At 43.0% G+C, this 13503-nt stretch overlaps 1 protein-coding gene across 1 annotated transcript in view; it reads right to left on the minus strand.

Annotated features, from left to right (window-relative positions):
* STK31 (serine/threonine kinase 31) overlaps positions 1-13503 on the minus strand; it is a 102513-nt gene that overhangs the window by 48808 nt on the left and 40202 nt on the right. The window contains exons 11-14 of the mRNA XM_026649341.1: positions 10497-10676; positions 5440-5556; positions 4196-4315; positions 3608-3739 (exon numbers count right to left, since the gene is read on the minus strand). Coding sequence (XP_026505126.1) covers positions 3608-3739; positions 4196-4315; positions 5440-5556; positions 10497-10676 — 549 coding nt within the window. The remainder of the gene's footprint in view (positions 1-3607; positions 3740-4195; positions 4316-5439; positions 5557-10496; positions 10677-13503) is intronic.

The following is a 13503-nucleotide window of genomic DNA, read 5'->3' on the forward strand; positions in this document are numbered from 1 at the left end:
TACGGTCTTCCCTTCCTCCAGCAAAGCGAAGAATTCGTGTCTGGACTCCTTAGGCAGCAAGTCCTTGAATTCTGACATGGAGTCCCAGACGTTATAGTTATACCTCCCTAGCAAGGCCTGCTGGTCGGAGATGCAGAGCTGTAACCCACCAGTAGAATAAATCTTTCTACCAAACAAGTAGACTTCTTTGAGTCCTTTGGCTTGGGGGGTCACAGCTTGCAGCTTTTGCCTGTCTCTTTCGTTGGCCACTGCAATCACAAGGGACCCAGGAGGGGGACAGGAATATAGGTATTCATACCCTTTGGTGGGAACATAGTACTTTTTCTCTGCTCTTTTTGAAGTGGGAGGCAGAAAGGGGACCTGACCAGACCCGTAACAGCCTCGTTGAGGGGTAGGGTCACCTTTGACAGGGCCACTGCAGCCAAGATGTCAATCAGGCAAAGTTAGGACTCTTTAAGCACCGCCACTTCCATTCCTAGGTTAAAAGCTACCCTTTTCAATAGCTCCTAGTGAGCTCTGAAGTCGTCCTGAGGTACCGAGCCTCTTGGCCCCACCACAGTTTTGTCTGGGAAGGAGGAGGCCTGTATTGGTAGGAGGCCTTCCTCCTCTTCTTCTGCACTGACCACATCATGCAGCCCAGGCTTGGTACCAGAATCCGGGTCAGGTGCCGGATGGTGCAACAGGGGGGCCCTTTTCTCTCACACTACCGAATGCAAATGGCTGTAAGGCAGTCCCAGTACGGGGGAAAAACCCCACAAATTCCAAAAGGGTCACTGGACCTGCATAGGCTTCTGCCCACTGGGCCAGGGACTTGGGATGGCACCCACACTGGGATCCAATGGGACCTATGCCAGATACTGGTAATAGCTCCTTGGTTGGGTGCACGGTCCTCAGACTTGTCAGCTTGGGGAGGGGGGGAGGCACAATAGGAGGCAGTACCCCTCGCTTCCGCCACCTGCTGCCGAGGGTCTGGGGAATGGTGACAGAGTGGGAAAGTCTTCACTGACATCAACAGAGATGGTTTCCCTCTGGTCAGTACCAGAGGACCCAGTGCCAGATAGGCGCTCAGGGGAACATGCTCCCTTCTGCTTGGTGAGCTCGCCGGTGATCTTGGAAGTTGCCCCACAGGTACCGGGAGAGCCATCAGGTCCCTGGCCGCTGCAAACGCCTCTAGGGTGGACAGCACCGCGATCTCACTGGCACCACAATGTCCCCCCGGTGTCAGTGGATTGTCTTGCACCAGACTCAACTGCACCTGCAAGCAGGGCGGAGTTGAGAGTGCTGCTTGCAGAGTGGGGGTAGAGGAGTGGCCCAATGCAGGTCGTACTTCGCTGCCCTCCCTGTGTTTGTCCTTACTCACCTTCAGGGAATGCCCCCTCAGAACACTGCTTTTTGTGCTTCTTTCCTCAGCACCAGTGAAGGGGAACAGTGCCGAGAAACCCATGCTGCCGGACGAGCACTCCACACTGATGTCGAGGTATTCGGTGCCAAGTATCACCGGCCTGGCTATGATGCCAGTCTAAATGTGGCTTCCATCAGAATGGACCTTAGCCTAGCCTCCCTGTCCTTTTTCATATGAGGCTTGAACTTGCAGCATATCTGGCAACACTCTTGCGCGTGAGCCTCCTCCAGACAGTTCAGAAAGCTGGAGTGCAGGTCAGTCACCACAGGAGGCACAGAGTTTGAAGCCCAGAGTCCGGGGCATGCCCAGCCCTGGGGGCAGAGGATGCCCCTCTAAACAAATGTGGGGTTGAACTATATACTATTTACTAAAAGAAATAAACTGAAGGTAACTAAACTTGCGAAGAAAGGAGAGAATAATGGAACCACTAGAAGAAAGCCTTGCTGAGGCAAGAAGAGTTGTTACAGTGACCATCATGGATGGTAAGGAGGAACTGAGAGGGTGCGGAACCAGCCAGTCCCCATATACCGGCACATGAGCACGCAGCACCAGAGGGCACTGGAGCCAGCCCAATGGATACCACTGTGAGAAAAAACTTCCGGCGACTGTGCATGCAGCGCAAGCACATCTAACATGGAATGGACATGAGCAAGCACTCAAAGAAGAACTGGAAGCATTTCAGAGAATGCTACCATGCTGGTCCTGGACTTCAATCTCTTACCTAGCAGCCTAAATTTGGCCTCCAGGCCCTCCCTATCTTTCCCTATGTCACTAGTACCTACATATACCACCAGCTCTTCCCCAGCACGACACATAAATATCCTAGATGTCTTGAGAGATCTGCAACCTTCAAACCCAGCAAGACAGTCACCGTGTGGTTCTACCAGTCATCACAAACCCAGCTATCTATATTTCCAATGAATCAATGATCAAATCCCGTTACTATTACCTGTCTCTTCCTAACAATTGGGATTCCCTCCCCTGAAGAGATATCCTCAGTGCAAGAGGATACCATGACACCATCTGAAAGGAGGGTGCTAATTGAGATCATTTCCCCCTGCTCCAGTTTGATGTTCTCCTTCCCAAGACTTTCATCCTCAACAGCACAGAGGTTGTCAGACCAGGGGTGGGTCTGCTCTACGGTGTCCTGGAAAGTTTCCTCTGTCTCCCTTACTCCTCCAGTTCAGCCATTCTGGTCTCAAGAGCCCATAGTCAGTCTATGAGGGCCATAAGCTCCTTGCACCGAGTGCACACATATGCCACTTGCCCACAAGGCAGGTAATCATACAAGCTACATTCAGTGCAATAAACTGGATGGTCCCCATTCTCCCGCTGGACTTCTGCCTGCATTATTTTTACTCCTGCAGATTTTTTTTGTTTTTTGTTGGAGGTTATTTTCTTTGTTTGGGAGGGGGATTTTGGGGGGTGGGTTATTGGCCTAAGTTTAGAGAATGTTAATTAAGTGTATCTGGCTCTCATACTCCCTCTCTAAATTCCCTCGCAAAACTCCACTCTTTGTACAGCAAAGATGTAAACTTATCTGCTCTTACTCCCTGCTAGAGCTGGGGGAATACTTACATTTTTTAGGACTTATTTAGTTGAAAAAGAACTGAAAGCTGTGGCAAACAATGACCCTTATGCACCATCAGTGAGTAGGTGTACACACTGTCAGTGAGGTGGCTAGGAGTTCAAAACTAGAAATATGACAATATAAGTGCGTTTAACTTCTTTGGCTTCGCACATTTAAATAGGGGAGAAACAAAATATTCACATAAAAAGCTGAAGTGATCGATGAACACCAAAGTATAACCCACAGGGAGGTGAACAAAAATGGAGCCTGAGAGACCAAGTAAGGTGAAAGGGATCACACAATGAACACTGGAATGTAAGATAGATAATCTTGCTTAGTATGACATGAAATATGACTAGGTCACTACACAAAATTCTCCCCCTTCCCAAAAAGAGCTGACTTCAGAGCTACCCAGGCCCGGACTATGGAATATATTTGAAAAGCTTCTGCACGGCTTTTTTAGTCAAAACGGCTTAACTTAAAATTGGTCTTCAAATAAATGCCTGTTTAGTCAGAACTTAAAGGAAACTTCTTCAATCTAGCAAACTATAACTACTGGTTACCACTTAGCTGGGATAAGCAATTTAATTTCTCTGTAGTATGTTTAAAAAAAAAAAAACGGAACATTTCCATACTTCTTCCAAGTTGCTCTTTTCAACCAACTTCCATCTGAGTCGTGCCTTTACATTTTTCAAAGTCTTCTTAATTGATAACAAATTGTCAATGTTGGGACTTTTATTCAACCATTCCACAATCTGCTTTTTAAACTAAGTTTAAAAAAAGGAAACAGTTAGTGACTATTTACATACATGTCCTAATACATTTAGAAACGACTGGCTGAAGCCTACTATTTAATTTAGTTTTTGTAGGACAGATTACTACTTGCCTATAGGAGCAGGCTTCTTTACAAGTACAATCTTAAAATCATCTTTCAGGAAAAAGTCATCTACTAACAGTCTCCTTAAAGTTACACTTCATGAATTTTTAAAAAGAGTTTGTAGACTCAAATCTTAAGTTACTTATTTATAAAAAGCATTTATAAATTTGAAGTTAAGAAGGAGACCAGCAGTTCTCACACTTCCAAAATAAAAAGCAAATTACCACCAGAACCAGACACACAATCTTCAATATAAAAAGAAAAGCTAAAGAACACCCTAAAAAAGAAATGAGTTCAGACAATATTGAACGGTGTGATAGACAAGCAGGTAAAGGGGTAAACTGACCTCAACACTGGCCAAATACTTGCTCCGTATTACAGTGATTAGATGTTGCTCCTGACGGATCTTCCATATAACTTTATTGTAAGCATTTAAGATTATTTCCTTATCTGCCTCATCTTGCTCCTGGGTTGAATTACACATAAGAAGTAGATAAAAGGCTTGCAGTTATTCTCAATTTGTAAGTGTCAACATCTAAGATATAAAATTCTACTGAAAATATCAATGTTAATGGAATGGCTCTAATGTCAGATTTTTATCTCTTTTCTTGAGGAGACTGGAAATGGAAAGTTCACAAGTCTTAAGAGTTCACCAAAGAGTCGCAGTAAAATAAAAATTGATCGGCATTTCCATACAAAAGCTTCATTTTTGTCATGTTATATTTTGTACTGTATAAAAGAGCTTAACAGCTTAGGTTTCTTTTTTAAATGGATACTAAATGTCAAGATGTGCATCATCTTCACCTCTAAAAAGCAAGTCACCTGCTCTGTTGCAGATTGCAGTCAAAATAAGTGTTGACTGAACTGATGTTCTAGTAGCAATATATTATCAAGAGACTGATTCAATTTCTGTTCCTGGCTGTTTCTCTCTGGCAGAGCAGGGACTTGTACTGTTGAGACAGTGCAAGGAGTTCAGAGAAGAATTATCAAAATGAAGAGAATGGAGCAATCCTCTTTATCATGAAAGATAAATAACTGAAGAAATAAAACTAGACTGAACATCAGAAAACATTTCCTAATCAGAGCAGAATGGAGTAAGTCTTAAAGGAGAGGCGGTGGAAACCATTTAAGACTGGACAAAGCACTGGAGAATATACTGTAGTAAGAACTGGCATGGAAACAGGCTAAATTATCTAATACTGCTAGAATACTTTACGCACTTAACATTTTCAGAGCACACTTACATTAAACTTCACAATAGCACTCTGAAGTATTATTCCCATTATATAGATGGGGCACTGATTTGCCCAAGGCAATGCAGCAAACTAGTGATAGAGCTGAGATTACAACTCAGGAATTCCTAGTTCCCAGTCCTATGCTCAGGCCACTGTACAATGCTGGCACTTACATCACCAGGGGACAATCTATGTAAAACTTTATACACCTTCTCCGTCTCATTTCTGTGACAAAGACACTGCCTAAATTGCAATGATTAATAGCAACCCATCCATAAATTAAAAGTTGTAACTGGGATCAGAGTTGTGTAAAACATTCAGAAGTATGAACAAGTTAGAGATCATAGGAACTTACAACTAGAGAAATATCCAGCTCTTTGCAGGTATCTGACTCAACCTTCTCAAGAACTTCATCCACGTTGCCAACCACTTCTTCTGACTTCAAAGATACTTCTGATGTCAGGTCAAAAAACTTGAGGGGAAAGAGAACTGAATGCTAGAATCACAAGTTAATGCAAAATATCAGCAAAAACTCAGTACTTCCTATTAAAACAGGGCTTTGGCACAAATGCCAAGCGCTTCTGGAAATCAGGCCATCAGTGTCTAATGCCAAGTTCTTATTGTTTGATTGAGACTTGCAGGTGATACAGCATAGACTGTGCCTCGTCACTAGAAAAGAAATGTAAACTGAATCCTGCCTTCCTCCGGTTCTTTTTTCCAAACCTCACCTTGATTTTATCTAAATTAAAACTAAAACTAATGTAAGTGGCAGAGGAATCACAAATCCATCACCTGTTGAGTCTCTAATGTTGAAAAACAACATATTTTTTCACTCACACAATGAAACAGAAAATGACCAAGACAAAACTGGTAGGTTAATCCAGTGGTTCTCAACCAGGGGTATGGAGAGGTCTTCCAGGGGGTACATCAATTCATCTAGATATTTGCCTAGTTTTACAACAGGCTACATGAAAAGCACAAGGGAAGTCAGTACAAACTAAAATTTCATACAGACTAGTTATTTATACTGCCCTATTTACTATATCAGATTTTCTCAACCTGGGGGGGGGGGGGGGTCACAATTTATTTTATAATTATATGTAAAAATGAGAAAGTAAGCAATATTTCAGTGCTAGTGTGCTGTGACACTTGTATTTTTATATCTGATTTTGTAAGCAAGTGGTTTTTAAGTGCGGTGAAACTTGGGGGTACAAAAGGCAAACCAGTCTCCTGAAAGGGGTACAGTAGTCTGGAAAACCACTGGGTTAACTAACCCTTTAGTTTCTCTGACAGAGGCTCTCATTTTGTGTTTTTAATCATCTTTCCAGAGAAAAATAAAGGAGATGTCTTCAGTTAAACCCATTCCCTTCCCCATCTTCGTGTTTCTACACAGGCACTTTTAGGTTTCATTATTGAGAAACCTTTTGACAACATCTACTGATGCTAAAACAGCTTCTCCCTCTGTAAAAATCCAAAAAAGAGATAAAGCAACATCAAAGCTAAATTAAGCAATTTTAGCTACATGTGAAAAAAGGATAGTGGAGATATATTTGCAGGGGAGAGAGAGAGAGAGAGAGATAAAAAAATTATTTCTCAAGCTGTTAATTGCTCTAAGTTGCTTTAAGATTTTTTTTTTTTTAAAAATACTCCAACAGCAAAAAGCCACTTCAGAACCTTTGGTGCAAAGTGGTCAAAGATGCTTGTTTCTATCTCATGCTTCAACACAAGATTTGTACCAATAGCCCCAGAATGCACACCTTGCTCTTGCATAGTGCTTAATTGTAAGTGAAATGGACACATGGATAGCTGATGTATCCTATTACCCGGACCTTTCATTATAGAAACAAAGGCTGTAATCAGAGCTTGCTTGGTTACTGAGCTCAGTGTGGTGAAACTGTGTTTAGCTCAGCTTTTTCCATGTACTATCATCATAGGATTAAAATGTTTTCGCTAACAAATTAGCCCAGTGGTTCTCAATCAGGAGTAAACATACCCGTGGGGGTACACAGAGATCTTTCAGGGGGTACATCAATCATTTAGCTATTTGCCTAGTTTTAACAACAGGAAACATAAAAAGCACTAGCGAAGACAGTACAAACTAAAATTTAATACAGACAAAATGAGAAAGTAAGCAATTCCAGTAATAGTGTGCTGTGACACTTTTATATTTTTAATGTCTGATTTTGTAAGCAAGTAGTTTTTAAGGAAGATGAACTAAGCAGCTGAACCATTTTAAAGAAAAATAAGAAGTAGATTGTGCACAAATGTATTTTGGGGTCCATGTTACATTTTAACAGCTGGTGGATGGGGGGGTGGAGGAACGAAAAGAGCTGCATACTTCCAAAATTAAAACATTGCAGTGAGCCCTGAGGTAAAGGCGCTCTCAGGGTGTTATTCTGAAATAGGAGGAATTCTGTCCTTCCTACACTGAAGGCTGTTTCAGAGATCACAGTAAAGGAGCATACAAGTGATTGGTTTGTTGTGTTATATGAGCTCATAGATGTGGCCAACATGAAGCACAGGCTTTTCCTGCAAAGAAAACAATTTAACTTTCCCCTGTTCATGAAGTTTAGGATGCCACAGAGCAGAGAATAAATCAATGGAGCAAGATTAGCCTGTAGCTACACCAAATGTTAATTGCAATGCCAAATGTTTTAGATAAATAGCTTTCTCTCTCATTGTGCATGTAGGAGTATTAAATTAATCGCGGCAACCACACTAACATGGGAATCTGATCCCTGTAATTAATACACAGCATATGCACCAGAGATATGGAGCTATACTACATACTTGCCCTATCCAGATTCATTCAATCAACCATTTAATAAGCGTGTATATTCAGTAGAACTGCAGATCTTGAAAATGTGTTATTGCTTTAATTTTAAGAAGTTCACAAAACAAAAAGCTAAAATTATAGTAGGTATGTAACAATGCAGGCCTGAACACCACATTGGCTCAAAAAGTCTGGAGTAGTATATTTGAAAATGACCACCCAACCACTGAAAATGATAGCCACGTCTCTGCTGTGGACTGCCGTTTCCATTGTAAGTTTCATGGAAACAGACACGGATTCATGTTAAGAATGGATTTGCAGTGAAAGTAGTAAACATTTAAAGGAACTTAAAAAAAAATAAAGAAAAAAAAACTAAAATAGTGAGTTTAAAATAGTTTCTCTGTCCAGTCTGGTCACCCTTTTTTCACAAAAACAGGAACTGTAATGTCCAGCCAATTGCAATGGAGTAATCTTAGAATCACAACTGAAGCTGATGAAAGGTCTAGGGGCCAAAAGCTCCCTCCCCCATCCTCACCCATCCAAAACCACAGCTGCATAAATCTGGAACTTCCCCAACTCCCTGGACTATTTTCAAAGTTTAGATTTGAATGAATGCATCAGCTTGTGCAATCATACCAGCACACACAGAAAGTACCCCTGGGTAATACTGCTATTTTAGATTATCCATAAAATCAGTCATGTAACTAAAACTGTTTTAACTGTAACTGTGTTTCTAAGGTCTGGTACACTTGAACTGCAACTCAACACAGTTGTGAATAATTATGTTAACTGACATCATGCTGAACGCAGCCCACTCCAGTCTATACTGACTACCAAAAAGCATTCATCATGTCAGGTAACCCAACTGTTCACAGCAGTACTTAGGCATAGTAAAATATTGGTGTGTGGAGTAGGCCTAAGTGGCTGAAACTATTTACTGTTAATAAATGGCTAACCCAGATAATAATATCCTTCCTCATCCAAGTAGACTGCGTTTTTCACTTTTAAATCATCCCTGGAAGTTCAGGTCATTTTTATTGTCTTAGTTTTACCTCTCCCTGGCCCCAAAACATTGTCCAACTGCTCCTAAGAAGCAGTTGTCTTCAGGTAGCCTCTTCCAGACTAACGGAGTATATCTACCGCTATCTCTAGGGCCCCTGGGCTGGGACCCGGAGTAGAGGGCGGGCCCGGGTCCCTCCCTCTCCACTCCCCTTCTCTGGGATACTAGTGGGACAGTTAATACCCCAGATCAGGGGCGAGAAATGGCGCCCTGAACACCCCCACAAAAAAGAGAAAGTGCGGGACCCATCATAGTAGTGCCGGCAATTCGACACAGTCTACACAGCAATTACACACTCACAGCTGACCCGAGTCAGCGGGCTCGCAGGGCTCAGGTGGCGGGGCCGTATAATTGTGATGTACATGTTCCAACCCAAGCTGGAGCCCAGGCTCTGGGATCCTTCCCTCTCATGGGGTCCAGAACTCAGGTTCCAGTACGAGTCTACACAGCAATTTTACAGCCCAGCAGACTGAGTCCTGCGAGCCGGGCCAGCCATGGGCGTTTAATGGCTGTGTAGACATATCCAAAAGGCTGCTCCACAATATTATTGACTAGTTCCCATAGAGCTTAAAAGAAAATGCTGCAACAGCACCGTTCAGGAGCATCTTCTAAACCTCTATGGCACCCACTTCCACAATTTAACAAGGAAAATAAAAGTGACTGCCAGTAAAACAAAATAGCCCTCTATTTCTGGTATGCACTTAAAGCACATCATCTTGTATCAGTGGTGCAAGGGTCAGTATTCTGATCTGGCAAAGTTCTAAAGAGGATTCTCCAATTTCTTGGGGGCGGTGGAGAAGGAAGGCGAAGTAACTTAACCCTACCCAAAGTACTGTGGGGAAACTGCTGGATATAGACTAAGCACTGTTGTAAGCTATAAGACAGCATTACAACAGCACATCAGCTTAGGAACAATACTAGGTAAAAATATAATACTAGACAACCTCACAATTTGCATTAATTCCTCCACATAACATTTCAAGGCAAGGAAAAGGTAATCTGTACCTAGAGCATTTTAAAATCAGAAACAGCCTGTTCATTCATTTGGCAATCCTTGTTTTTCTTTCTCTCTCCTCAGACTATTTCAGCATCAATGTTTGATTAGATTCCTTTAATTTACCCTCAAGTCTTTAGTTCAAAAGTAGTATGAAAGGAGCAATGAGGATGTTTTTGTTTAATCATTGGAAAAGTCTGAACAGATTATTTTAATGCACTGAGCAGTTCTTTCTCTCCCCATGATATGCTTATATTAGGTCAGACCAGGAAAACACTTAACTGAACCACGAAACATGTCCTCTAACCCAAGAGCATGCATTTATATTTTGTACCAGCTGACTCCAATATGTATTAGGTACTGAGGTAAGAGAGTAATCTGGTCCTCACTGAACGCTGTCCTCTTTGCACTGAAACACTGGCACCAAGTCGCACTCTTCATAAGTACAACTATGGAAACTTGTATTTAGCTCTCCCATAATGCCTGCCTATCAGGCACTAACATCTATTGCACAAGATTACTGTCTGCATGCAGAACTGTGTCTTTTTCACATACATTACAGGATAGAAGTAAAGTCTGTTCTACCTTTATCATGCCACTGAACCATGTTGCAAGAATCTGTAGGGAAGCATTTGTACCACTTCTGACACGACTGAATTCCTCCAGTTTAGTTTGCTTCCACTCAAAAAACTGCTGAAATGCCTCCTCAGAGTCATCTGCTTCACTAACTTGACCATATATTGCCTCCAGAGAACCAGACAGTTCCTGTACAGGGTAAGCAAAAAAAAATAGCAGGTATGCAAACAGAAAGGAACTTGATGAATGTCCTATAAATAGGCAGTTAAAAGACATTTAATGTGTGATCACAAATGAAAGAATTAAGCGTGTGTGCTGACTCACTACAGCACTTTTCACTTCTGAAAATCTAGACCCACATCCTATTCAAGTCACAAATTAGACGATTATTTACTGGTAAATGTGTAGTCTCCTCCTTTCCTCTCAGAACTGGCTATGCTATGTCTGTCACCTGCCAGAGGTAAGATGGCAAAAAGTCTGTGAATCATGGTGGCATCTACATAACCAGGCTCCTGCCTTTCCAGTCAAGCACTTCCAGACATATCTAATAGCATACAAAAGACAGGTAGGAGGAAAGCAGGATTCAGAAGGTGGGGGGTTGAGGGAGAGAGAAGAGACTACAAAAAAGTAATTTTCCCCTTTTCAAATCTCTTCTTCCCTGTGACCAAGAACTGGGTGTGGATGTGACCAATAGTACTAAGAACAAAAGGAGCTCACCTTAGATTGCTCCCTACACAGCAGTCCAAATGCAGCAAACAAGTGGGTCGTGAGATGTGTCAACAACGTAACAGCTCTGACATTCTAAACTGATGTCAGGAGACACAGGTCTCTAGTCAAATCTCTCCTGAGCTCTTTTGGTCATAAACTAAGAGATAACAATCCCACACAGAAACTGCAGTATCTGAAGCGCCTACCCTTGTGCATTTTCAAGACCCTAATAAATAGGGCTTTTCCAATCCTGAAACTTCTAGTTCAATCTAAATACAAAATAAATACTTGAAGCGTGGAGTTTCCCTCCATATATGGAACTTGAGGGGGAGAAAACTAAGTCAGCATGAAAGAGAGATGGTTTTCAGGCCAAAGCTTAGGGAGCAAACCCACACTTTTAAAGAAAAAAGGTCTGCCAAATGAATTGAAGAAAATGCTAGGTCAATTCTCTGCTGACACATCCTGGCAAAAAGCTATTTTCTGAACCCAGGGTTGTGCACCTGGATAAGAAATTCCATGCTGGGGAATATTTGTGAATTCCTTTTTGATGATGGCATTTGATTTTCTGTGACCAAAAGATAAAGTTCTCCACAAAAAAAGGGATTTAAATGGCTGACAGCATTTTTTGTGCTAAACACCTTCCCATCAGCTTGCAAGCTCCTACCATGAGCTCTAAAGGTGGTGAACTGCTGATTTTACTTGTCTAGATTTTTCCCTGCATCAAAAGGACTTAATGTAACCCTGAGAGAATGAGGCTGAAAGGCTTGCTTGATGCAGGGTGTTTTGGAAACTGAGACATTGAGTTTTCTTTGGCCTCAGAATGCCCAGGTTATATTACCAAGACCTTCGCCAAAAAGAGTTCAGCTCCTTTAAAGAGAGTTTGGCAGAAAGCTTCATCTTTGCAGGTAGGTCATCCTTCTAGTCCCAGAGCTAAACTTGCCTGCAGCCAAGCTTAGAGACACCAAGAGAGCTGAGAGCCAACTAGGCACTACCAAAAATGACATTACACAAGAACTATGTCACTTGTCTGGAGTCTTCCAATGACCACTTGATCACTTTTGTGGCCCTGACAGCGACTGGGTCACAGAGCTGATCAAGACCAGACTGCAGCACTCAAGCGATCAATACTAAATGGTGGCAACTAGGACAGCAAGGAGAGTAACTGCAAATCTGGCCCAGATTCTCTATGGATGAATAGCATCATTGGTGTGGTGAGAAAGTAGGCAGAGCAGTCGGTGACCAAAGTAGGTGACACCCACTACTTTGACCTTAACCTCAGAGAAATCACTTATCGGCCACTTGGGGAGAAGTAAGACACTTACCAACAGTGACAACCTTGCAAAAGGGGAACGCTAAGGGGAACCGTGCAGGCTTTTCTCCTGAAAACACCTCTCTTAGCGATTGCTGTTTCCCCCCAAAGACGCTAATATCCTAGCAATAAGAGCTTCTGCTTGATCAGAGGTATAGTACTTCACACTGCCACCCCAACTCTCCCACTAACACGGCTCCAGCAAGCTGTCCTCTTCCAGGGTTCAAAGAGGCAGGCCAACAGGTCACCACAAGAATCAGGGAACAAGAGGGACTGGAGCATCAGGAGGGTGGGAAAGGGAAAAATGATGAGGGAGCACAGATAGGAGTCTTAAAACTAGGACTGAGGAAAGAGGGCTGAGCTCAGAAAGTTGTTGGATGCTGAAGAAGGTTCCCTTAGCTGACTGATGATCTGTCCCATACAATGTAAACCGACTACAGTCAGAACAACCTTCCCCCACATTACCGTGGATGCAAACAATGGAGAAAGCAGGCAGAGAACCTATTGTGGATGAAGAGGAGAATAGATCTATACAGAGCCAGAAGAGGCTGGCTCTGCACCTGCTCAATAAAGGGGTGGGGTACCCTTGGCAGAACCCAAGGCTGTCACAACAAAGGGCCCAATGGCACAATAGGAACCACAGGGAAGGGCAACCTGTATAAGGTTTCCTGCTGTAGCAGAGAACTGAGGCAGCTGCTTGCCATTATACATTTCCAAGTGGCAGAAGTCACTAAGAGGTTCCCCTAGCTCAGTGGTTGCCAAACTGTGTGGCATGCCCCCTTAGGGGGAATGGAGGAACTTTCAAGGTCAATATGCCCAACCCAGCTCTGACCCCAGCCACAGCTCTAAGTCGCCCCTTGATCCACTCCAGCCCAGCTCTGCCCCCAGCCACAGCTCCACTCCACCCCATTCCTCCCCCAGCCCAGCTCTGCCCCCAGCCACAGCTCCACTCTGCCTACTCCGCCCCCATCTGCAGCTCCATTCCACCCCCTGCTCTGC

The sequence above is a fragment of the Terrapene carolina genome, unplaced genomic scaffold (assembly GCF_002925995.2).
Source record: "Terrapene carolina triunguis isolate 2854851 unplaced genomic scaffold, T_m_triunguis-2.0 Scaffold84, whole genome shotgun sequence".
Taxonomy (NCBI): domain Eukaryota; kingdom Metazoa; phylum Chordata; order Testudines; family Emydidae; genus Terrapene; species Terrapene triunguis.